Source organism: Lepeophtheirus salmonis, chromosome 4, assembly GCF_016086655.4.
Source record: "Lepeophtheirus salmonis chromosome 4, UVic_Lsal_1.4, whole genome shotgun sequence".
Classification (NCBI taxonomy): Eukaryota; Metazoa; Arthropoda; class Copepoda; order Siphonostomatoida; family Caligidae; genus Lepeophtheirus; species Lepeophtheirus salmonis.
In genome coordinates this window covers 13,242,948-13,269,649 of record NC_052134.2, presented here as the reverse complement: position 1 = coordinate 13,269,649, position 26,702 = coordinate 13,242,948, and the positions used below count along the sequence as shown (strand labels likewise).

At 32.1% G+C, this 26,702-nt stretch overlaps 1 protein-coding gene and 2 long non-coding RNA genes across 3 annotated transcripts; 1 reads left to right on the top strand and 2 right to left on the bottom strand.

Annotated features, from left to right (window-relative positions):
- Nucleotides 1-742: 742 nt before the first annotated feature.
- Nucleotides 743-2,067, bottom strand: LOC139905145 (uncharacterized). Its single transcript, XR_011779645.1, has 2 exons — nucleotides 1,668-2,067; nucleotides 743-1,601 (listed from the first exon to the last, which is right to left on the bottom strand). It is a non-coding gene; the product is annotated as an uncharacterized lncRNA (long non-coding RNA).
- A 3,343-nt stretch (nucleotides 2,068-5,410) lies between these two features.
- On the top strand, nucleotides 5,411-6,972 carry LOC121116751 (low choriolytic enzyme). Its single transcript, XM_040711039.2, has 5 exons — nucleotides 5,411-5,898; nucleotides 5,962-6,242; nucleotides 6,308-6,516; nucleotides 6,575-6,673; nucleotides 6,755-6,972. Exons 1-5 carry the CDS (start codon nucleotides 5,500-5,502, stop codon nucleotides 6,856-6,858), a joined length of 1,092 nt encoding a protein of 363 aa, XP_040566973.1. The 5' UTR covers nucleotides 5,411-5,499; the 3' UTR covers nucleotides 6,859-6,972.
- On the bottom strand, nucleotides 6,959-7,357 carry LOC139905147 (uncharacterized). Its single transcript, XR_011779647.1, has 2 exons — nucleotides 7,218-7,357; nucleotides 6,959-7,160 (listed from the first exon to the last, which is right to left on the bottom strand). It is a non-coding gene; the product is annotated as an uncharacterized lncRNA (long non-coding RNA).
- Nucleotides 7,358-26,702: the final 19,345 nt, after the last annotated feature.

The window sequence follows — 26,702 nt, the reverse complement described above, 5'->3', positions numbered from 1 at the left end:
AGATGGGGGTATCTCTGAGTGAGCTGATGTCTGAGCCTTCATAGAGTGACCAGCTACATGAGAGGCAAACTCGTCAACCGAAGACAGCAGAGAGCCACAGATACAGCATAAAAACATATTCTAGCTTTTCTTGGGACATAACTTTAACCGTCTTTTCTTGTAATCTTTAAAATTGTTCTTTAAATCTCAAACTATTCGATGTTATCTCATAAGAGACAGAAAACTGAAAAAGTAATACAAATTTATGTAAATGATCGAAAATTCGAGCGATTTTTTCGTTCTTCTAAAATGGCGAGTGCGCTCCGGGTTGTTATTCAAAACAATCAGCGCGCTCCGACTCTCCCTCAAGAATTTTGAGCTTACTAATGCTTTGCTTAGAGTGAAACCAAAACTCTTTTTGTAACTCTGAGATATTCCAAATATCTCCATTTAAATACGCACCTTCATGCCCTTTCATTTTAAAAATAGTGGGGACTCTAATTTACACACGTGTCATCGTTATTTAGAGCAAGTTATACGGTCCACTTATTAAAACAATCATTTATTCTTGAGAGAGGCTAAAAACATCACAGACGTATCATAAAATGTATGCATTGGAAATTGTCTAAACATTACATACATTTCAATTGGAATATTCCCGGAATAAAACTCGTATTTCAATAATAAGAGTATCGTTTTCTTCTATTTCCCATTTTGTAGATAATATACCTGATAGATATTATAATTAGCTGTAACTCTCATGTATTTGTGAGAGTAGTCTCGAGTAACAATTATGTCTATAATATACTTGTTTCTATATAACTCCTTTTGGTCTCATTCCTCTATGCATTCTCCTTGTTTCTCTCGGTCGTCCTGGAGTCCCGGTATTGAATAGTTTGTGTCTTTCAACCTCCTCAAGACTGTTGTGTCTTGACGAGGGAGAGACACAATCTTATTTATAGTAGGAGAGATCCAGAATGACCGAGAGACAAATGAGAAGAAGAAATGGCGTGGAGGAATAAGACTACACTTATTATAAGATCATGTGTATTCTAACTATACTCTAATATATTTACAAAATACGAGACTATTTATAATACGTAAAACACAGTACTTTAATACATAAACGAATATACAAGAAGATAAAAACATGAAAGGAAATATGAAATACATAACAAAGACACAACAATAGATTGTACTCCTGAGTCAGAAACTCAAAGGAGAGAGTCTTTTTGGTGTTCTTGGATGACAAGGGATCCAGGATATGAATGAACACCAATTTATTATCAGAAATATTAATTCCTTAAAGTTCGAAAAACGGATTAGATGACGAGTTTGAGTATGGATAAAACCGAGGACAAAATGAAAAATATGTAGGTGTTCATGTCAAAATATAATTTAAAAGTTTCTTATGGAATGACGTCATTAATCAACAATCGTCATTGGTTATTGTTCTGTTCTAATATAAATTATTAAATCCTCGCTAAAACGATCCAAGCAGTAAAGAAGTCCACGCAAACAAATTTCGATATAAAAAACTTCGCTATATGGACCCTTGCTAAAAAAATCTTCGATACCAAAAGCGGCCACCAATATTTATTAATAACATTTCAGAAACCATACTTTATTAAGGAACACATTTATTTGAATGATAAATATTTGAGTTATAAAGTTCCCATTTTACTTACATAGTTTAACAAGATGGCCGTTTAAAAACAAAAGGGCGATTTCAATGGAAAACAAATTTGACGTGCCTTACTAATGAATAAATCTTATCTTTGATTTTTTGACGTAATGCAATGACCAAAGAGGAAAACTTTGTATTTTGTACTTTTCAAGTAGTATATAAGTCATAACAGATACATACATTCATTCATCAAATTCGTCACAAAGGATCTAGAACATGAATGACTCACTATTGTCAATTCAATTAATGAATAACTTTAAAAATGGAAACAACATATATCTGGCAAACTGCAAAAGGAGTTTAATCCTTCACATCCTTGTGTAAAAGTGAACAATTATGAATCATACTCATACCTACATTCAGAACGTTTAATAAATTGTTTTTGTATACGTAGTATACTACTTCAGTCATAATTACATATAATTATTCTGTTTATGATATAAACCTCATTTTTATTTGCTTTTAAGAGACACTATAATAATCTTAGCAAACAGTTTTTTTACTGATGCAGGTGTTTTGATTGTCAAATACTATTTAGACACGCAAATCCTGTTTGATAGGAATATGAAATCATATCATTTTCTGGAAGCCATACAATCACTTTGCTTAGACTTCTATGCCTTGTGACTACTACGGCATTCTGGAACATAACAATTATTCAACATATTAATGGATTTCAATGCAAGGCACTTGTGATGAATTAACCTTAGACCAATGAGAGTTACAAAAAAATATAGTTTTGACAACATATTTAGATATGTAGAAGTATATAGTTGTAATAAGTGTAAATAATTATAGTCAATAAATCAATTATGAAATATATTATAAGGCTAAAAAAATTTAGAGAAAATAAAATTATAAACTTAAATCAATGAAGCATATAAATAAATGCATATTTATGTAAGTGCATTACACCATTATTTATAATTGATGAATAAGAAAATAATTTTAAGTATTAATGTCATATCAATGCACTTAATTAAACCTTTAGTGTTGATGAATACTGAAACAATCGTATTTTTATACAGTTTTGTCACATTGTAAGCGTTTTGGAGGAATCCGTAATTTCTTTATCTAATATTGATGTGGAGATCCTAAATCCTTACGAGAGTGATACACAAATGTGATGACAAGTGATGGAGTAATTTAGAAAATGTCTCCCAACTCAATAACTTATAAATATGTTAAACGAAATTCATATTTGCCAATACCCATAAGTCCATTTTCCAATATGGAGACGAAATAAAGTAGACTTTGGAAGGGGTTTTAATGTAAGAGCTGTAGATGAAGGATAATAAGTCTCTTTGTTCCTCACTAAGCATTTCATTCATGTATTATTTATCTTTATTTAACATATCCGCAGTTCTTAAAGACTTACCTATACAATGAATCCGTAAAAGATCTGTGTATTTGAACAAATTGATTACAACCTATTTAGAAATGAAATCCCAAAAAATTAAAGTGCATTAACATCGTTTATTCAAAAAGCTTGTATTTTAAAGATAACCGGACTCCCGCCCCTTAGACCACCAGACGAGGAAGCAACAAAGGATTCTTCAGACTCTCTCCTCCTAGACTATTTTCGAGGGTGGCGAAGCAAGAAAAGGATAGAAGTGTCAACGAAGGAAAGTTTATTGACTGGTCTAAGAGATTTAAATGGGAAATATTTGTTCTTTTATTTGAAGACAGTAATGGAAAATACTTTCGTGTTGAAAGTCTGGCGCATAATGACGTTTATGGTATTGCATTATTATACTAATATTATATTATTCACTACAAATGAGTATTCAGGTTCTGTCATTGCCGAGTAAATTGATGTATTAATTATTGTAAGAATACAAATTTTATTAAAAGTGTAACTTATTTTGCGTATTCTGTTTCGCTATTCTTCAAAGACTGAACTTTGCTTTGCTTAGTATTGAGTTTAATAGACTCGGTCTTGGTCTCGAACTAAAAATACTGGTCCTGGTCTTTATTTTAGTATCGAACTTTATAACCTCGGTCATGACTTAGTCTTGATTCTTATATATGTTGTGAGAACTGATTTCGGCCGATATTTATAAGTAGGAATTTTGGACACTGCAAATACTGAAGATTAATTTCTTCACCAGACGTCCCAAAAGGATGGATACTAACAATTCGGAAGTGGAAAGATACCTGGCTGATGAATTTGAAGGTCAGGAAATTATCTTGGCCTACCGGAGGGACATGATACAATGTCGTGCTTCCCAGTAGTGCAAGGAAGAAGCGTTTGTTCTCCTAGGCCAAACAGATCCTGAGGAGGACTGAACAGAGGCTGAGAGACAACAACTTTAAGAAGCAGCTCCTATTAATGTCAAATAAAGAGCTAGAAGAGAAAATATTTATGTAGATATTTCATAATTCGCTGGTAGACTATATTTTAGTGTTTTTCTACATATATTTTATTTATTTATTATAGTAAATATTATAAACAAATATATTTGAAAAAGGTAGATAAATCGTTTATTTAGGTTAAAAAGATATATATAGGTTTATAGATATTGTATATTTTAATATGATTGCAATTAAATTGATCGGGTCGCTGATGATAAATGGCTTTGATTGTTATATTGCTATATCAAAGGGAATTTCTGATCCCAATTTTTTTCCTGAACGCTAACAAGCCTGATTTTTTGTTTGTTTCTTGAATAATATTGTTTATAAAAGATGTCAAATCGAGTCCATATTTTTTTACTCAAGTTTGACTCATTATTTTCCATCCTGTGTCCATTAAAATAAATACAATTCCGGACTCAGGCATTGGTTTATACAGTTCAAGATCTCATGTGGGCCGAACCAGTAAAATGATAGAAAATAACTAATTTTCAGTGTCGCAAGTTTATTTTTATCAATGAGGCAGTTAAAATTAGATCAAATGCCGAGGGTTGATGATGCTGACTTTAAATATTACTCTCCTTAGAATGGAGATTAATTAACTTATCAAAATTGAAATTTATGAGCAACTATTTATGATTGATAAATGTATGTCTTTTTTCCCCCATATTTGTAATGAATAAAAAGTTAAACATTAAAAAAATTGTTTATGACATTCCTATATACATAATAAAGAATCGGAATTGTCCATAAAGATTGTATCGGAACCGGCTGAAAATTTGGCATCGGTACATCCCTAACATAGCAGTAATTAATAAGATCTACTTCCTCAAAAATGACGTAACTTATTCTATTGAATTTTATATTAATATAGGTAGATGGAATATCCTATAATCATCCAATCTATTTACGTTTATTTTACTATTTATATTCCAACACAACCTTTCAAGCTTATATTTCAAATTATAAATTAATAAATATATTATTTTATCTAACATAAATGCATAAAGTACAGTTTTAAATTATAATTTAAAAATCTAACATAAAACGATATAATACTTATAACTTATAATATGACATTACACTTTTAATTGAATTGTTTTTTAATATAAAATGAAGTCTTGAAGTTTCTTTCATATTTAATATTTTCTTTATCAGTCATTGTTCTTAGGGGGAAAAATCACCAGTCCAATAATGGTTATATCAGTGGATATACTTGTATTAAATTATTTCATTTGATAGATAAAAGTCTAAAGTTTACCCCTATTCTCCCTGTAGTTGACCAAAAAGGTCCAAAAGTTGACAAAAATTAATCTTTTTCAAGAGACAATTTTGAAAAATGGGAATTTTGAATGTATTAGAGCTAAAAAGGAATAATAGCCTTATACACACTTGTGTATCTATTTGAAAAGATGGAAAAGAGGTATATATTCATCAAAATCTTTTAAATTACTTCACAACGCTTTCAATTGATCACAATGAAGAATCATTTAGTAATAACACTGTTGAGTTCATTATTCTTTTCACTCTGCTTGAGTGATGAAAATGTTTCCAATGAGGGAAGCTGTCGAGTTCTGGTGGATGCCCATGACAGAGCTGCTATGTATTCAAGGAACTTTATTGGAGGACGAAGCAATCGATGGCCCAATGGCATTGTTCCATACACAATCAGCTCAAATTTCTCTTCAAGTCAACGACAAACTATCATGGATTCTATTAAGCACATTTCGGATCGAACATGTGTCAAATTTGTTCAAAGAACAAATCAAGCGAATTATGTAGATATTTTCACTGGTGCAAGTGGATGCTATGCTAATCTTGGCTACAATAGTGGGAGAGCGAGAAGTGTCCTTCACTTACAGAGCGATGGCTGTGTGGTAAAACAATTTTCATTATGTAAAAAACTATGATCGACAATAACTTTGAATTTTTTTAATAAGCATTTGGGCATTATTGTTCATGAATTGCTCCACATCCTTGGATTTGCCCATGAGCAAACCAGACCTGATCGAGACCAATATGTTACAATTAGTTGGGAAAATATACGAAGTGGAACCTATAGCAACTTTTGGAGAGCTCTTGGGGAGAATGAAGCTGCTACTATTCCATACTGTGGAAATGTAGGCATTGATCAATATGACAATTGTTATGCTGGATTTAGAACTTCAACCTTTGGAATGGCCTACGATTATGGATCAATTATGCACTATGGACTTACATAGTAAGGTCCATCAAAAACCATATAAGATTTTATTAATTTAAAAAAGTCATTTTCCCTGTTATTAGCTTTTCAACTAATGGTCAAAACACAATTACATTGAAAAAGTCGACAACTGCTCGCATTCCAAATAGAAGTGGAATGAGCGATTTAGATGTTCAAAAGACCAAAGCAGCCTATGAATGCCAAGATGCTGCCACAGCTCAAACTTCTACTACATCTCCAGAACCCACAGCTTCATCTCTAGCACCTGCACCAACAACTACAACTGCTAAGCGTAAGAAATATTTACAAAGTTTTAAAATAAGTAATTATGATTTATCCTTTTTTTTCAGCTTGTGTTGACACATTTAGGTATTGTAACTACTATAAATCTTATTGTGGAAAACATTCGTATATTAACCAAAACTGTAAAAAGACCTGCTTCAATTGTGGTATGTGATTGACATTTTATTTTTTTTCCTCTTTGTATTCAATAATTAATTGATCATCGATTTTTTGCATCTCTATTTTAGTATGTGAGAATAAAATTGCTGATGAGAGTTGTACAAGTCTAAAAGGATATTGTGGATATAGTTTTATCCGTCAATTTTGTCTAAAAGGATGTGGGAAATGTTAAAGCCCATATTTATTATACATATACAAACATAAACATTTTGTATGTGCTCAAAAGTTTTGTTTTTTTATATTACCAAATATTTAAATAAATTAACTATTGATTACATTTGGATAATTTTAGACTATTTCTTTTTTTTAGTTTTCAAGGTTCATGTTCAATAAATGTTTATTTCTACGTAAAATTAACATACATAATAAATCATTGTAAAAATACATTAATATATTAGTATTATCAGTAGTCTTGTGTGGTTTATAGAGGAAAGGAACATTCTTGGTTAATGAAAATTTGGATTTAACTGTGTACTGTACATAATTATATGAATTTGAAGATATCAATAGGAAAATAAAGTTTTGACTTACTATTTTCCAGAGGTAGATACTTGGGATCGATAGCTACGACTCGAGACTCGACTTGTACCTCAAAACTAGTACATAGTCAATTCAAGAAAAGCCTTAACACTTTGATCCTTTATCTTCTTGTGAAAAAGAATAGGGCATATAAATACTCAAAGATGAAAATTCAAAAAGTCTGTAAATTTAAACTAAATTCGAACCACATGCAACTGTATTGTGTTTATATAAACAGGCGTCCTTTTGTACATTGTTATCATCTGTCAATTCCCTGTCTCACTTGATCCGTGTATGTGTATTTCATAATGAATTATTTTTGATAAATAAACGTAGATTATGCACCATTTTAGAAGGGACATGAATACAATTTCATGTTGATTCCTTGTCGTATATATATATCTATATATATATTGGCCATCTTATTATTTCTAAGAACAAATTTGAGGCATCATATATAATATTCAAAAGTATAACTACGCTTTTAATAGATAATTACTATGCAATATTATAATACCGAGTGTTCCATCAAAATATGAACACTTTGAATTTTAAACTTCATCGAGATCAAAAGTGGCCTCTCTGCCCTCACAAAGCTCTTTTCATCCACTTTTTTTGTAGTGTCTGGACAGTCTTGCGTGTAAGCCCGAGATCTCTTGTAGGACCCCTCATTGACTTGAAAAGAAATTACCTGGGCTGTTTTATTTAACTCATCGGGGTCCAGTTTGGCCTTATTGACAGAACCCTTCTTTTTCTACAAATTGGAACCCGCGAATGGAAATTCTCGACTTGTACATAAGTTAGAAAGCTTAGGACTGTTTGGTTTTGTAACTAATTGTTTATGCTTAAATATATCAAAACATGAATTAATTCCAAATCACTCAACCTTCAATAATTATTGAATAAAGAAGTGTTCAGATTTCATTGTACCAACTGGTACAGTATCGAAGAAGTTATTAGATGGATTTTAATACTATAAAACTTATATATGTAATTCTTAACGACGTCATAAAGATCATTATTAGGTAAATATACTTGAAAAAATTTTTTGATTCTGAAGAAGAATACTCTATTTATTTACCTATATGGCATGACAATATTAATTGTTCTATTGTAAATTGGTCAATCGAAGATTGGTAAGAAAAATACCGATTCATCATAATATGAAATGATATACAATTGAAATATGTAAGGGCATATATTAATATATTAAATATCATTTATGAGCCAAGTGTCACAAATTGTCATTAGGCAAAAATATTTTTGTCAAATAGTCCTAGATAATAGTCCCCATTACTAAATCAATCTAATAAATAATCTTTAATATAGATTATTTTAACAGAATGACCGTTGATCCTCTTTGGGAGAGGATCAAACACTTCACAAGCGGTCAATCCGTTTGACAGTGGGAACTTCTAATCACGATTAGGTATGAACATAATACTAAATAAATATGAAACGATTAAATTTTTCTACTCTATTTATTCAAAGATTTGGTGATATAAGATATTGATAAACAAATTAGATATTAATATTAGTTTTTCATCTCCTTGTATTTGCTATCTAATTTTTATCAACTTTTTTTTCTATCACATAATTTACTACACAAATCCATGAAATTTTTTGGAAAAACCTGAATGATGTCACAATATCAATAACAAAAGTGAATAAATCTTTAGATCTAATTTAAATTTGTCAATTTGAGCACGAATCAGTACTCAATTTCCAAGAATTGTAACTGTGGAAAGGGTATTTGCATTTATTTCAGAGATATTTAGATTTGAATGAGAAGTTAATTACAATTACATAAATTGACTTTTTTTTTTAAACATGATAAAATATTAGAACTAATCAAAAATATATTTCTTTTGAATTTTGTAAAGTTTCCGTATTTTATCCCATACTCCAAGATGTGAGAAGCTCGACAATTATTTTTTTAGGGACTTAAGTATGTAAGCCTTGAAGTTTCAAATACAATTTTTGATATTGTTAGGTAGTTTTTGGACAAAAAGTATAGATAAAACACACGATTGAATGCCAAAAAAGACACTCCACTCAAATATTTATTTTACGATATAACTTTTCTACTACAAATAGGAAAATCCGAAGGATATATATTTTATATCTTTTCTTAGACTTTTATAACTAAAAACATAAAATTTAGAGAAATAGTTATTGGATTAAATTATTAATAACCTAGTTTATCAACCTGTTTGTTAATATTTAAGAATTAAGTTTCTCGTGATGACTTGGCAAAAGTACTCGTCGAAACAGCACTAGACTGGTTAACAAAAATGTTAAGAGATTTTCATGGATCCAATCTTGAAGGGAACCCGTTTGGAGTAGTAGTGATTTGCAGCTCAACATGACAATACCAAACCAATGTAAAAATAAATATATTAGAGACATGGAAAATCCCTGATAGTATTAAGTCCCTTGTTTTTTACATCAAGGCATTAATAGTGGAATTCATAAAGGAGCCGCTCTGCTAATATAAAACAAATTAGACGAAAAGTTATTTTATATAGCGTGTAGAAAGCATGCGATAGTATGCGAAGTTTGTTAAAAAGTTATGTCTCCAGAAAATCTTAATTGAAGAAAGGACATCGAAAAAGCCTCACTCTTAAAGGATTATGGCTGAAAGAAAGGGAAATTATTTAAAGAAGATGGATAAGATTTTGAAGTATGATACATCTCTCAGAGTTGATTACCAAGAAATTGCAGAACTCACTATAATTTCACTCCTCCTCGAGGTATTCTACTGAATACCTCGAGGAGAAATTCATCAAGTAAAATGGATGGCCAGAAATATGTACTCTCCAAAAGTTGCTTTGTTGATTTAGAGACTTAAATATGATAAAGGACGTCAGTACAAAACGGGATAAAATGAACAAAATCCTGATATTTTTTTTTAAGCCAAATGGATTACTTCAGCATTTGCTGTGGATGCTCTTGGCAAAGACTTTGAATTTGACCAGGACATTTTATTATTCAGAAGAATCGACAATAATTTAACAGAGATCCTAATGAAGAATCTTCATAATCACATGTGATATTTGATAAAGAAGTTGATTTTGTTCGCTGTATTCATCAATGTTTTAGATGATGATTAATAGAGGAATGTAGCCCTGAAACTATATTCGACTAAAAACTCTGATAGATTAAGAAAAGGCAACCCTATTTTTAAGATTATAACTGAAAACTCTAAATTAGTTATCGTATTGGTCCAAAATCGCTTCTTTTTTTAGCCATACTCAATAGAGCGTCGGATTGGCTTCAAGATCCTTTTGCATCATAGTCAGTAAATGAAGACTACAAGAAAAAAAAATATGTATATAAAATTTGGGTGTTGCGGAGAAAGGAATAAAAATGATGACTGACTTTCTAAAATTATTAACTAAAAATCCCATGCGTAGAAGCCGTAGAATATAATAGGTCACGATTTAAAAGTTTAATAAATGCAAAATATTTCATCGCCTGACAATTTGCCTGTGGTAGCCTAGGGCCTTCTTAAATGCTTCTTGTATGCTACTGAATGTCCTTTTGCTGTAAGATTTCAGATTGTCAATTGAATTGAATTGTGAGACAAGTATTAGGAAAAGAAAATTTAGTGAGGAATTTTTTAAAGTATAGATTAACTTTCATAGGTAAAGCAGGAATTGAAAAGCTACAATCTGTCATTTGCAACGAAGTTATGTCTACCAATTCAAATAAGACCAGCAAAAATGAAGCTCCTTTTTGACGCTAAATATCCTAACTTTGCGGGTAAGGATGTCCAGTATTTAAAAAAAGAGTAGATGGTAGAAAAAAAAAAGATTCTGGTGGCAAGTATTTGATTTACATATAGCCTAGTACTTCTGTAGCTCCAAAAATGAAAAAAGGTGGATCAATCCAACTAATATGGTCTAATTTTTATCTTGCACCAGTAGTTCCCAACATCAGGGTTGTCAAGTTGCAAAAAAGAACGAATTTCAATGTTAACTAAAAATATGGATCTTTTTCTACAAAATTCTTTATTATAATAAACAATTAAATTTATTTTTTGTGGCTAAAGCCTGTTACACTCGTTCCGTATTGAAACTGTCCCAGACTTCCCTACATATGCATATATTAATTCCTTTGACACATTTGTTTGTTACTTCATTTAAAACAACAATAATATGTTTCTGACAATGATATATATTGATTGGATACAGTCTGATTGGCCAACAATTATAACAGATGATGGATCAAGTGAATGATTAAACGTTAAACTTATGTTGTACAATGTTGTTAATCTTGATAAAAAAATATATAATCTGTTGTTGTTCACATTTCAATATTTATCATTGCAAAGTGTATCTATCCTCTCCAAATATTCGTCAAATCTACCAAGAGCTGCTTAGAAATGAGAAAAAATATTAAATCGAAGTCACTGATCAAAATCCCGAGTGGACTAAATCTTCTGGTACAAAATTTTCCAGGGAGAAAAATCCTCCGAGAACAACCCCTTCACCCCTACAAGATAAAACACAACCCAAAACAAAAATTTAGGGAAATCCACTTAGATATTTAGTTAATCTTTTTGTGTAATGACTCAATCGTTTTATGTTACTGAAGAATATAAAGAACATACTTAATTTTGAGCCCTCACCACGATATTTTAACTGAAAAAATTATTCATAGCGAATGAAAATGGCTGATTTCACGTTAGAAAGTTTCAATTTGTACAAGTTGCTAGTTGAATAAGGAAATTGTACAAGTTGCAATTTTTTTGTCGTAAAATACATTATTCAATTTTTACATTCTAGTTAGTAAAATTTAGGCTTTGACCCGTTCACCCTTTTTCTGTTCATTCGTACAATTTCCTAGAAAAGGGCAATGAATACTAGACGGAGTACCCTGCATTGGTCAGAGTTATTAAGTGCCGATTTCAAGTACTCCCCTTTCTTTTCATATGATTTTCTGGGGTTTAGCTACACACACTCCATGGAAAATCTCATATCCATTATTTTAGCTTATTGTTGTGGCCCGTCAAAACAAAAGCAAGCTAGAATGAATTTTCCCAAAATTGATTTGCCTTACTCTCCCAATACTCTCAAGAAACTAATTAGTATACATTTTTTAAATCATGAGTCCTAAATAAATAGGAAACTGTAGAAAAATAATCATCTTTTTTTGAAACTGGTTGCCCGTTGGTTATGTCAACAGCTCCAGTCCTTATAATAGTAAATAGAGTATAAACTTTCCCCTCCGCTTTGAAGTCATCATTGCCGCTAAGGGCGGTTATATTTATAGTTAATAGAGCATATATTTAAAGTATTAATGTTGTTAAAATTATATTCTTTATTAATAAACTATATCTTGTCAAAGTTTAAAATTCAAACGTCATTAGCTTTTATATCTTACTGTTCAATAGGGTTTAAGCAAACTAACCATATATATTATTCGCAAGATGGTGTGACAGTCTGTAAAAAGTGACTATATATAAAGGTCAGGCAACAAGAATCTTCTAAGGCAGTCTAGTTGGCGTTAGCTGACTCAGCTGACGTAGTAACGTCACTATTGCGGCAGTTCAGATAATTTAATTAAAGTAAAGTGCACTAATTTGAATCTGTTTAGCAAAAATGTCATCATCTCGAGGTTCAAAGCGTGTTTGTGCCATGACCTGCTTTCCCAATTCACGGGATGCTCAGTAATTTACATTTCCTCAGAAACATTTGATGCTCCAAGTTCTTTGGATCTCAGTCTGCAGGAGAATAGATCCAATTAATATTAAGAATTCTAAAATGTGTGATAGGAAATTTTTTACATCCAATGATTTTGAGCAAAATCTCCAGCCTGAGCTTCATGACTTCAAGGCTAGGAAAAAATTAAAAAGTGATGCAGTCCTCTCACATATTCCCTTTACTTCTCCCGGTTCAGATGAACCCAAATCCCCCAGAGATGTTCGTAAGGAAACTTGCGAAAGGAAAGAGCTTGTGTAACAAGTAAGGTCCAGGAAACAAGTATGGACTCAGAAACAGAGACTCATAATGAAGGGATCATGGAAATTGGTAGCGGGATCACTGAGTCATAATAAGAGCCTTTGCCCAAGACGCAAATCACTCAGATTCACGTCTACGAATTCGAAAAAAGGAGTCCAGTGTTAGGAAGCAAATTGGCTTATGTTTTGGGAGTGCAAAGGCAAAAAGAACTTTCTTTGACGAAAATGAAACTGTGTTGGTACAAAATAAAGTGCAAGTTACTAAACTAAAAGAAGTTTAAACTAAATTGGATAAGGACCACTCTAGAAAAGAGCCACTCCAAAATCCAAGTAAGAAGTATTATAGATCCCTAAAAGAATTTCAATCGAAGATAGTCAAAAGAGGATGTAACCAAAGCCCTCATCTTACGAAGCATTAGTTCTCGAGCCTTTGAATATTTACGTTCCAGGAAACTTCTTCCTTTGCCCAGTCGCCACACTCAATAAATCTTTCTACAATATTTTAAGTGTGAACCTGGCTTCCTCGAAGATAGCATCAAAATTATCTCTCAAAAAAATTAGTATTTCTGAAGAATATCAGGAGTGCATGGCGGTTCTTTGTTTCGATGAGATGGAAGTTAAAAGTACGGTTAAAATTTTCTCTAAACTTAAGCAAATATTTGGACCTTGGAGAAAAATGCAGGTCGCAATAGTCATAGGGTTTTTTCATTCGTGGAAGCAACCAATATATGTGAAATTCGACATAATATGAAAAAGAAATTTTTGTTCTCCATCATTGAAAGGCTTGAACAAGCTGGAATTTTAATTAAAGCCATTACTTTTGATTTAGATAACAAATCATTCATCTCCCAGTTACAACTCTCTCCAGACAACTTTTCTTTTGAAAATCCTGCGGATAAAAAACGCCAAATGTATGCCTTCTCTTACTGTCCTCATTTGCTCAAATTATGTCGAAATCATTTATTAGATCATGCATACAGTTTCAATGATTTGGATGGTAATTCTACAAGTTTGACTAAAGAGGACTTCCATGTCCTTCCTAAACAAGATTGTGGTGAGTTGAAGATAACCTTCAAAGTGACTACAGAATCCCATCTTGATTGTAATGGAAGTGCAAGACACTGAGTTAGAACTGCGGCACAGCTTTTATCCAACAAAATGTCCAAAGCATTTTTATTCATCTGTGGGCACAAGAAAGAATCTTAGTCTAGAACCATTCAAATAGTTAATGATTAGTTTGACTGAATGAATGCTAAAAGATCATACAGCAAAAAAAAAAAACTTTCTTGTGGGTATATATTTGGAAAAGAACAGATGCATACTATGAACAACATGGAGTGGTTAGTTTTGTAGATCAAATTGACGGGGAAAAATGTTCATCTTCTATTTCAAAAAGGAATTTTAATCTCCATTCGTTTAACAAAACAATTATTTGAATGTATCAAGGATAATGAAATGCAATTCATTTTAACCACTCATTTAAATCAAGATTGTCTGGAGAATGTATTCTCACGGATTTGTGCCATCACAGGAAACAATACTCATCCATCCCCAGTGGAAGCCCTCAGAAGACTAAAAGTAACTTTAATTGGAAAAAATCATGAACTTGTCTAAAGAAATCCAGCTGTTAAAGAGGAGTTAAATGATGAGGATAGTACGAAATCAATAACGAGTCATTTCTTTTCGTCCAATATACAAGAAAATGTTTGATAGGGATGCAATTGAATCGTAAAAAACTTTAGGAGATTCATCTCAAGTTGCCAATGATTATTCAGATAAGGGTCTGGCTTATATTGCAGGATTTTTCGCCAAAAATTTTCAAAACCTTTATCCAAATCTAGGGAAAAAGACATGTGACTTCGGATTTTATGAAGAAACGTCTAGCCCTTGGATTTATTTGGTCTCTAAGGGGGGCCTTACAATCCCCTTGTGTGAAATTTTGTCATTGTCTGGAAAAACATTTCAGTGATTTTCATTGTAACCATGAAGATGAAATTGACAAAAACCCAAACGTACTTGAAAGGCTACATGACCATCTAATTGAATTATATCCTAACTGGCCAAAAGAAGTCATTATTTATATTTACCACTTAGAGATTAAGAAGAGGATCTATAATGAAGATGCAAAATAACTAATGAAAATATGGATTTTGGTAGATATGAGTGCATTATTATATCTTAATATTTAGTGTCTTATATTGATTGTACTATGTAGGCTTTATTGATGATAACCTGAACGAAAATTGTAGCTGCCTCATTCATCAGTACACATTTAAGTTGAATATTTTCCCCACCTTAGACAAGACTACAGATGGATCCAGACATTACTAATTTTCCCATATACCTGGAGCATGAGGACTCGAGGATACAGTTTTTCTTATGCTGTTGAAATGTGAATTTTCTAAATGCTTGAATCCCTAAGCCGTAAAGACCATATTGTAAATCTTGAAGCCTTGCCATCAATCTATATATTTTCTCCTTCTTTATCCGCGAAAAATGAATTAAAATTATATATAACAATTATAAAATTAAAAATATATTTAACAATTATAAAATAAAAATTAATGTTAAAGATGAAATATGATTGTTATATTTCTTTTTTCTTGTTACATACATAATATTATATTTCAAACATGTTAGAATTCTTTATAAGAAAAGTATTTAATATTGAAATTTTAGGTCCAATGTATCACAGAATAAATATATGTACTTCGGCAATATCCATAACAATTATACATTTAAACAATATTAAACAATGCGATGTCTTTTTTTTTTTTTTTTGGTTTTGATAATGACGATGGAATTGTTCTTCGACGTCCTACAAAATATTGAATCCGATTCTTGGAAATAATAATTTTTTTAAATGTGATTTCAATATTTAGAGGACATAGCAGTTAAATATTGTAATATCAACGATCCATATCTTCTACTCTTCTCATACCTTTATTGAGAGTTTTACCATTTTAGGACTCAAATGATCTAGGATTGGATCCCTTCCTTCAAATTTGAATATTTGTAAGTCATTCAACCCTGATAAAAATTTAATGAGATAATGGTTTAAATAGTTAACCATTCTTAACTATACAACATTGGTTGGAGGGTTATAAATATAGTTATGATAAAAAGTCCTTGCAGACTAAGATTAGAATTTAATTTGTGTCTTCTCATTATGTTTTGAATTAATTACATGAGGAACCCCCGGGACTCAAGTTAGACTTGAGTACATATTTTAAAGACTTGCGACTCGACTTGATCTCACAATCAAAAACTCGATACTTTACTTCGACCGATATCTAAGACTAGCGCCTTGAAAGCTAGTTTATACTGAACTCTATGGACCCTCCTATATTGTAATTATGAACTTGAATTGTTCTTAAAAGACATCCGATCGAGATATTTAATGACTTGGGCTAACATTTGTTGTCCACTGTTGAATACTATTCAGCTTTCGACCAGAACTCAAGGGGGGTCTACTGGAGTAACATTAGACCTAAAGTCGCCTAAATTATTTAGACACATAATATTAGCATACAACTGTATCCTTCAGGATCCTAGGATTTTGACTTAAAATAATATCTTGTAATGTAAGAATACAGTAATTAGTATAAATAATCTGCATTGTTCCACTCTTCCAAGATTATGAGATACTAATATTCTATCTCAGATAAATATTTTAATAATAACAGAATTCCCATAAATCAAAGTGTTTGGTCCAAGATTTGAAACTATTCCTATTGATTTTATTTCAAATTATGATTTAAAATGTGTACTTTTTCAAAATATGCTTACATATTTATGTATAGTCATTATCTACCTATACATAAATATTATTTAGATTTCCAAGTTCAATTAATTAATAATTTTAGTCTTCCATTGGTTATTTATAAATTGATCTATACTAAAAAACATAATCAACTTATTTATTTACATCACAATAATATATATAATATATTAACATTAAATCAAAATTATTCATAAATTTGATAATAAACAAAAATCAATATTCAGTTTATTAACAACTACAATTAATTAAATAATATAAATATAAACATATACTTTTATAGTGGGTTATTATTCATAACCAATTATTATAAATGCAGGAGGTAGACAATAAAAACTACTCACATCAGAATAACCTTATATTTCCTTATATTTTGTACAAAATATTTTTTTTCACGATTTTTGTAATGTTTTTTATGCAATGTTTGCAATATCAACATTTTTTAATGTCGTTTTTCAAATATTTACTCTGCAAATAACATCCATCACATCAAAATAACTTATTTATTATTATTCTGATTGAAGTACATCATTTTTTTATGCATCTTAAAGTTCTCGATCGGGATCAAAAGATGTAGATAGATCCGTATTTGTGCTATCAAAGTTACATGATGTGCTATCAAAGTTACATGATGTGCCTTATAATAGAAGAAAAGTAGATTAAAATTTAAAAAATGAAGCAAGGGAAAATGATGAATTCTAACTTCTAATAAATTACTCCAAGATGATGACGAATTATCTTGTATCAAATAATTCGTTGGTAAAGATAAAATTCATGGGCTAATTTTGATTAAATTGATAGATGGTGTAGGCGAAGACGTTGACAGAGGAATGAAATCGTTATGGTGAGAAATAGATGGAAACATAAAATTACTTTTTATCAAAACTATAATCATATCTTTCCAAACAATGTTGTTTATCGAGGAATGGTAACAAAATTAATCTATTATCTTACAAAGTTTTATCTAGGTTGACTGACTTACGCAATGGGTTCACTGTAAAACGATTGTGGTAATTTAAACAAAAACGTTGGGATAATATCGTTGTGTACATTATTATTGAAAGACAAAAACGTTGTTGGTAATATCATCGGGAATCAATATGATTGTAAGTAATTTCATTGCAAGACAATATTATTGTGTGAAATTTTGTTGCAATTTATATTATATTCGGACAATAAAACTACAGAATGATGAAGAAACATGCCAAGATAGAAATCTTCTAATATGCTGCAATAAACCCTGGCCCACAAGTTGTGTACATGACTTGATATTTTACGTGGACTTCCTGTATAAGGACTTGTCCCTATTCTGATTAATGTTCCGTCATAAGCTAAGCTGCAGGAGTGGAAACGACATTCTGAAATATTTGGGAGCTAAGGGTTAAAGATATATGTATAAATGATTAGACACCTACTAGAATTCAAGTGTGGACTCATTACATTTATGAATACGGACATTAAAGAAGAACCTATCGGATAACAAATCCCATAGTTTTACATGTCATGGACTAATAAAAAGAAGCAAACTAAAAAAATATATTATGTAGTTCTATCAATATTTGTACCCCAAAAGACACTGATTAATCTTGCTAAAGGAGATGTACGATTTGAGTATCTTCAGAAGCAAGTCACAGGAAATATTTGGAATTTTTAAATGAACAAATAGAGGCGTTTCACTCATTCAAACAACTCAATAATTTGTCAGATATCCAATTAAGATTGTTTTAACAGCAGGAGCTGACTTTTTATCCTTATCTTTAACATAAGAGTCTTCCAGTTTCAAGACTTGATATATTCTAAGGTCAAGAAAATTTAGGATTGTTGATGCAACAATCCGTCATAGCTTATTTGAAAAGTAGAAAGACAATTATGTGGAGCCAAAAAAGATGATTACGAAAATTGAGGAATTGATTTCCTCTAATGTCTTGTATACGAATAAGTTAAAATATGTGAATTTTGCTCTTCACCATCAATAAGGGTGGAGGAGGACTAATATATACAATGGACCTTGTTTTTAAGTGGTATGTGCGTAGTAAAATTATACAATGATTTTTAAAATGATTGAATTAATAGCTTAGAAAATTTCATTGTTAAAAGCCCCTCTGTTAATGTGCAAGAAAATAGAAAATGCAAGAGACATGGTGATCTTGGAGCAAATAGAAGAGTAAATAAACTGTCAAATGTATCTTGAATTAATTGGATATGTCTAAATCCAAAAATTATTGTATTTAATATTATAATTGTATATATATTTTGCAGCAAGTAAATGTAGATTTCATTTCTGTATTCAGGATAAAATATTATTTTTAACTACATGGTGGATAATAAAGGTGTTTTCTTTAGCGTTTGCATTCTGATTGGCTGAGCTTAGTTACGTCACAAGTGTTGTATCCACTCAGAAATTAAAAAAATAATATAACAACGTGAGTTGAGAATTTATCAAGGTGGTAAATAATAAGGGTGTATCGCTCACAACTTTTATAATTTGACAGAAGTAAGAAAGCCCATTCAAATGACGTCACATATGTGTGGAAAACGCAGGCTTGTACTTGTATTTTGCTCTAAGATTACAAGGAATCTAGCTCAAAATGTAATATTTGCTAATTGTAAACTGACCATAAACAATTTGAATGCAGAGAACTCACTACATAATATAAAGGTCCAAATCTATAATAACATATATAGGACACCAGAGGTCAGGTTTATTTGAAGCATGACTTTAAAATCAAAATCATAGTTATGAAATAATTCAAATAAATAATGGTAAAACAAGTTTGTTCGAGCAATATTTTTTTAATTGGACGAGCTGCTTGAAACTACGAATATCATTATGCTCTTCAAATTAATATGCTAAGCTTTAACTAATTCCTTTACGCGTTATTGCGTAGCATTAAATAATTTCTAGTGGATATTTGCCACTTAAATTGAAATTTAAAGCTTCGATTAGTCTATCCAGCACTCGAGGGTTTTGCTTCATATTCTCCTTGTGCATGCCACAAAATATCTCTTAAACATAGCAACATCTGATAGGAATGCATTTGTGGGATAAATTAAAATCTGCTGGGAAAAGATGAAGAATCCATGGTGTTTTGTTAGACTAATTATCATCAATATCTTAGGTGTAAGTCTCTCGATGAGAATGGGTTATTTTGAATTTCAAGCTGCATGGAGTTCATGAAATCAAACATATCATCCAAGATTGCTAGTTGTTCTTCAATATATAAACTAAACCCTCCCTTAAGAGCATTTTTAGAAGCCCAGAGGGATTCGTAAATTCATGACGTCAAACCACCGAATAAATATTATTAAAGTATTTTCAGCCATTTTGCCCTCTTCATTTTCCTCCCCAAAATGAATGTGAGAGTCTCAGAGAATATTTGACAAGTTAGCCTAACCCTTTGGCAAGCAATCCCTTCGTACTCAAATGATGCCAAGTCAATTTCCAATTCACCAAGATCAATATGCAGGAGTTATTCAAAATGTTATTTTCCAAAACTAATTGATTTCGGAAACAATTAGGAATGATACATATATCCCTAGTCTAGAAGGTGGTTTTGGGCTAGTTCAATCAATTTGGGACATCTGGAAATCCAAAAATTGCCAAACTTGAATCATGTGGGCTTGGAAAAGTAAACTGACCATGTTTGAGGAGCCCAAGCTGACTAAAGAAGGTTTTATTTCTGAGATCCAAAATGACGGCAAAGATCTTGATGTCACATACTTTAATTTCATTGATAATCTCGAATAGTCTCTCCTTTGTATTTGGAGCTTAAAGGTTGAAATATATAGGCTGTTTCCAAGGCTTAAAAAAGACCTTGGACCCTTGCAATTTGAACTTTCTTACTGTCACCATACATGGTTTGAGTTTTTATTTCGATTTCAAACCCGTTCTTTATATCAACCTTGTCAAAATAAATTGCTCCAAAGCAGTCTTCTTCATTTCCAAAATTAAGACGCATTTTGTGAAGAATCCGTGAGAAGTCTTTCTTAATTCCAGGGACAACATTAAAACCTTCAGTACACCTATCAAAAGCTTGGTGACTTGGCATCTGGACGGTTTGAGTTCTTCTCAAGTACTCAAAATTTACTGTTCGTCTCACTATAATCTAGATGCCAATAAAGGTTCAATATTTTGGTGGATCTCCCTTTTCCTAGATATTTTTTTTGCTCGCTCAGAACGTATAGTTAAGCTTGAAATGCTGGAGGTGTATAAATTTGCAGATGGAACAGATCCTTTCTTGGGGAACTTTAGTGATGCTAGCCCAAGTAACTCATTACGGAGATCTCTTTCATAACAGTATTGGCTGAAATGATTGTAGCAGATGGGAGATTTTTTTGGATTGAGCTTGTCTTTTCTTTTGCAGGCCTTCACTCAATTTTGGGCAATGCATGATCCTGTCGAAATTTATGATAGAATGTATCAGGTGGGGGTACAAGAGGCCAGGGCACACGTAGCACTAATATTCTTTGACTGAAAAGTAAATAAAAAGGCGAGAATACATAACACCAACCCCAATCAACTTCTCACACTAGGACGAGGTTGATTAATTTATTTCCAATTTTCATCTTTATAGTCGTAGCAATCCACTTAGGCTGCCGAAGGTCGTACCACCTACACCACTAGGTCATGTTAATTTAATTTTTTCCTTGTTTAGTGAAAGGGGGAAGAGAAGTAGGAAAAGAAGGAGTGAACTGTGATATCAGAACAAGAACACACTTGTGTGACACGCCGATACAAAATCTTCGATATAATTATCCAAATTGGGAGACAGACTTCCTTTTTACCACGCCTCGATGCGTCAAATACAACTCTTCAATAAACTTTCTTCTTAAGGGAAGAGAGATGATGAGGCAGACACCCTAAAATAAGAAGCCATTCTTGAGATACAAACTGTCCTTTCTTTGGAAGTCGACCTTGACGATGCCACTATCCCATACACAAGCTTTAATAGCCTCCACAGCGTTGCCAAGCTCTTGGTCCTCCTGTAAATTGGACAGGAAGGACGATTCAGAAGAGCATGAGTCTGAGATAGCTCTGCATTGCAGTAACTTTGTGGAATCATCCAGAATGGGAATGGTAATAATCGATGCCTTTCACATAGTTGATTGTATAATTTAAAGCCGACAACAACATTAAGAATCTAACAAGATGGACAGAGACAATATCTGGCAAGTCTGTCCACGGGTTGATAATATTTTGCAATGGCTTATGGTCTGTCTTGATCTTGAATTGAAAATCTAAAATGGTCCAAAAGACCAACAAGCAAGGCATCAGTTGACAACACCAACGACAGAGACAGGTCATAATGAGTGAGAAAAGGTGAGTTAGCTATAGCAGACTTTATATTTTGAAAGCTAACCTGTCTTTTTCAGACCAAGAAAGACCACAATTTGGAGGAGAAATGGGCCTAAGCAAGATCTACAAACAATTTATCTGGATGCAGGAGAGAGTGCAATATCTTGTACACCATTGGAGATATAGTTTGGGTAAAGTTGGTACAAACACAAACACTTCCATCTGGCTTGAGGACCGAAACAATTGAAGAGGCCCATTCTGAAGAATTAATGTTGGAAATGGGCTCACGCTTCTCCATCTCTCGAATCTCCAAAGCACCTTCTCATAGAGTGCCTGTGGCACTGAAAGGGCTGTAATATACCGGGCTCAAGCATTGTCTTAAAGGTGAACCACTCTTTGAGTATGCCTCTTTGTTCTTCCTTTCAAATCATCGAATATATCACCATATTTATTTTTCAGTACCTCCATTCGGAATTCCGTGGAACCAACTGCATTGCATGCAGTAGGAGAATTGAACAGCTTGACCAAACCAAAGTTCAAGCAATCCCAAAAACCTAGGATTGGTTGACCAATAGGAGACAGATTAAATTTAGAACAAACAGGGTTAGAACCATTTAAAGTAACAGACAACCTGACAGGGCCCAGCGTCTTGACTTTTTTGCCTCCAAAGACCTCTATTGGACCACTATTCTTGACAACCTTTAACATGTCCACCAGATATAAATTTAAAATATTAACGTTCGTACAAAGGTTGAATAAAAATAAAAATTCTTCTCCTATTTATCCTAAGGAAGAGAAATGCTCTATCCCTAAAGTTGATAATATTGTAGAGAAAAACGCGTGCAAGGAGAACAGGAAAAAAAATACATATGGTGTCATTGTTTAAAATACTGATGTGATTATCATCTGCCTGCTTTATTATGATTTTTGAGGGTATAAAGAAAGTATTTATTAGCAAAATGTTTAATGAACACATACTACGTATAATTGACTTAGACGTTTTTTATCCGTTACAGTCGATTTTATAACGTCACACTCCATGAAATTGTAATTCATTATGAACCTTATTCTCAGAATCATAGCTAATGAAACGACAAAGTAGGATATTTCGAAATATATTTGAAGTTCCAAGTTTAAAAAAGAAGGCTTTAATTAAATATAATCTACATAATAAAAAATATACCATCATACATTTATGTTAAATATACAAAATTAAACAATTGGAATCATATAACTAATAACAGTAAATTATCTATACAGAATATTGAAATAATAGATGGATTTAAATAATATTTTCTTGTTCTGACACCGGAATCCAGTTCAGTATGGCATAACTTTAGGTTGCAAAACACAAGCGAGACGTGGAGTTTAATCAAAACGATAATCACCCCTCTTCTTCATGTGGAAGTTGCTATATACAATTGTGCACAGGATAGATATATCTCTACCGATGAGATCTAACTAATTATTAATAATAAAGTAAATGTCAAAATCATTAAATTAGACAATAAATATACTAATAAAAAAAATGGTACAAATAAATCCATCTGAAAGATTTGGAGCAAAAGCTAATTATGTAGTAATATCCGGCGATATTACCCCTTATTAAGAGCATGAAAAAGATATTTTCCCCGTTATTTATGCTTATATAACAACATACTATTATCATGAAGGATATACACAATTGCTAATTATAATGCTACACCCAATGTAACTACCCCCGTTGTTGTGACCATTTAAGCAGTTGTTTTTGTCTTTTATGAGTTTTCTGAACACTATTAGTTAGAGCCTATCAACCATAGCTAAGCCTTAAGTGATAAAAAAGTAATATTTATTGACTATGTAATATTGGAAAACCTAATGATCATACCCAAGTCTTTAAGTGAGGAAACTAGTCTCAGACAAACTAGTTGCGAACCATCCAAAGCTACTACCCCCGTTGTTGTGACCATTTAAGCAGTTGTTTTTGCTATTTAATGTGTTGTGTATCATAATTCTTGGTATTTTTAGCTAAAATATAAATAATATATGCAATAAGCATCTTTGTGAGATCAAAGTTAAAGTCTTACTTGATGTATTCATCATTAACTTAATTTTATAGATGAATATCCATGCTCTTGATATGAGATGAGGATAATGAGTGGCGTGTAATTCTAGACAGGGGACTAAAAGCACATTTATATCGACAAATCCTACAAACCATCTGTTTCTCATCCGGTAAGTATTTTCCAAATTCCTGGGCCTCCATTTTCATAAGCCCAGACAGAAGGCAACGTTATTTTAGGCATTTTATTCAGTTCTCCATCGACTATCACCATCTAATATTATATTAATATTGAATAATAAAGGCGGGAATGATAACGTTCTTGATTGATAGAAGAAGATGTATATTATTTAATCAATGATGCCATAAGTATTTCTTCTCTTCTCCTCGCAAGCCTTTCCAATCTTATCAAAATTATCACCCTTATCTATCCCTTACTCCCTCTTTTAACTGGAATGAGATAGACGAACTGGAAGGCTCAGATGACGGATAGCATAACCTAAAATACCCAGCTTCCTACACCAGGTACACTCCTTGCCAAATGCAGGGCATTTTGACTTCCGGAAGACATAGTTTCTCCCACAAAACTTGCAATTCCCTCTGTCCATCTTTTGATTGACCTTTTAAGTAGACCACGCCCTTTGGAACGATGGAAACCTTTTTGGGCCCTTATTTTCGGATGCCATGACAACTTCACTCGGTTACTTTTCTTTAGCGTTGATGGAGGTTTCGAACGATTTTGCTATTGGCAACACGTCGGTCAAATTTGTGCTGCCTCTCTCAAATACAGTTTGGCGGAGCCGTGGTGACGAATTGTTCTTGACCAATATGTCGAGAATTATTTCGTCCTCGAATGAGACCTTGCAACTCCCAAACAAAAATCGGCCAAACTTTGCCTGGCCACGCAACGGAGTTACGTAGTCATCCGTAGCCTCCCCAACTCCCTGTTTCATTTCAAACAGTCGGAAAAGTTCAAACAATAGACTTCCCGTTGGGGAGAAAGCATCGCAAATTGCCCTTACGTAGAGGTAAAGACGTTCTCTTCAGATAAAGTAACAATGGTGTTGAACCATTGCTAGACCTCTGTCCCATCACAGTGAAGCTGGAGAGACTTTTTCCGTTCTGAGGACAATTCCTCAAACAGGGTCACGTAAATTTCGATCTCTTCCTACCATGTTGACCATCTATGGCCCCTTCTTGCACCATCCATCACGAATTGGGAAGGATGATTATTTAGTTGTCAACCGGAAAAGGTTTAAATTACACTCATCAAAAGGATAGATCCTTATATTAAGTGTAACATGATGTTTACATGATGCGAATGTCCAACTCATGTAGCACTTCAGAATGTTTACCAAGAGTGTGTACATTTGATGGCAATCCAGATGCATAATGTAGGATTGCACATAAAAACAAAAACACAGAAAAATCGAATAAGAAACTCATTTACAAAATTTAATATCAAAAATAATTATTCAATAAGTTATTTATTCAGCACAATAAACTTCATTAAATAAGATTACTCTACTTATGTACCATAGTTCACATATCATTGCTTAGGCTGAATAAGAGAAAAAGAAAAAGACACATGATGAAAAAAAGTGTCTTGTCTATTTTAAAGGAAAAGCAAAGCAGCATAGACCTATTGGGTTCATTGAACGACGCAGATATGATTAAGAAGGTTAATCAAAGTTAAACCCATCACCAATAGGCAGGCTTGTAAGCGTTAAAAGACTCCAAAAGAGTATTCTTATCAACTGACATAATTTATGTATAATGTAAAAAGTAATATAATTAACTATATATATAACTATTGAATGACTAGAACATAATATAATATACGATATTGATAAACAAAAAACACGTGTTACAGTCTTTAGTATAAATAAATAAATGAATTCACAGGAAAAGCGACATCTAGCGAAAAAATATGAAAAATACTAACCAGATTATTTTTTCAAGCTAACGGTCGCGTTTCGCTATTTGGTTTAAAGATTTAGGTTGTACCAGGCTTGTGCAGTATACATTCATACACTAGCCTGCTCGTTAAATGAAGCTCTACAGTTTTTGAGGCATAAAAAAGTGGGATACTCCAAATAAAAATACTAGATTAAATTGAATGTAGAAAAACGAAAACGCTTTCATGTATGCCTGGGTCTTCAAAGCTTTTTTTGTATAAAATGTCAACTGGAATCCTAAAAAAAATACATCAAACTCAAGTTTAAAACACCAATAGCCGACTAAAAAACAATATCTTATTTTCACAGCTATGTCCGTTGTGATTCAATCATATTGATCTTCTCTTAATCCGATATGTGAATATAGATGAATAAAGTCATAATAAATTATTAAAATCTATTATATATGTATAACTTATGACAAACTCTTAATAGTATTGAGTCATGGTAATA

Excerpts from the sequence above, each read along its gene's own strand:
- LOC121116751 (XM_040711039.2), top strand. The coding sequence starts at position 5,500 with ATGAAGAATCATTTAGTAATAACACTGTTGAGTTCATTATTCTTTTCA. Across the intron at positions 5,899-5,961 it reads TACAGAGCGATGGCTGTGTG|CATTTGGGCATTATTGTTCA; the intron begins GTAAAACAATTT and ends TTTTTTAATAAG. Across the intron at positions 6,243-6,307 it reads ATGCACTATGGACTTACATA|CTTTTCAACTAATGGTCAAA; the intron begins GTAAGGTCCATC and ends CCCTGTTATTAG.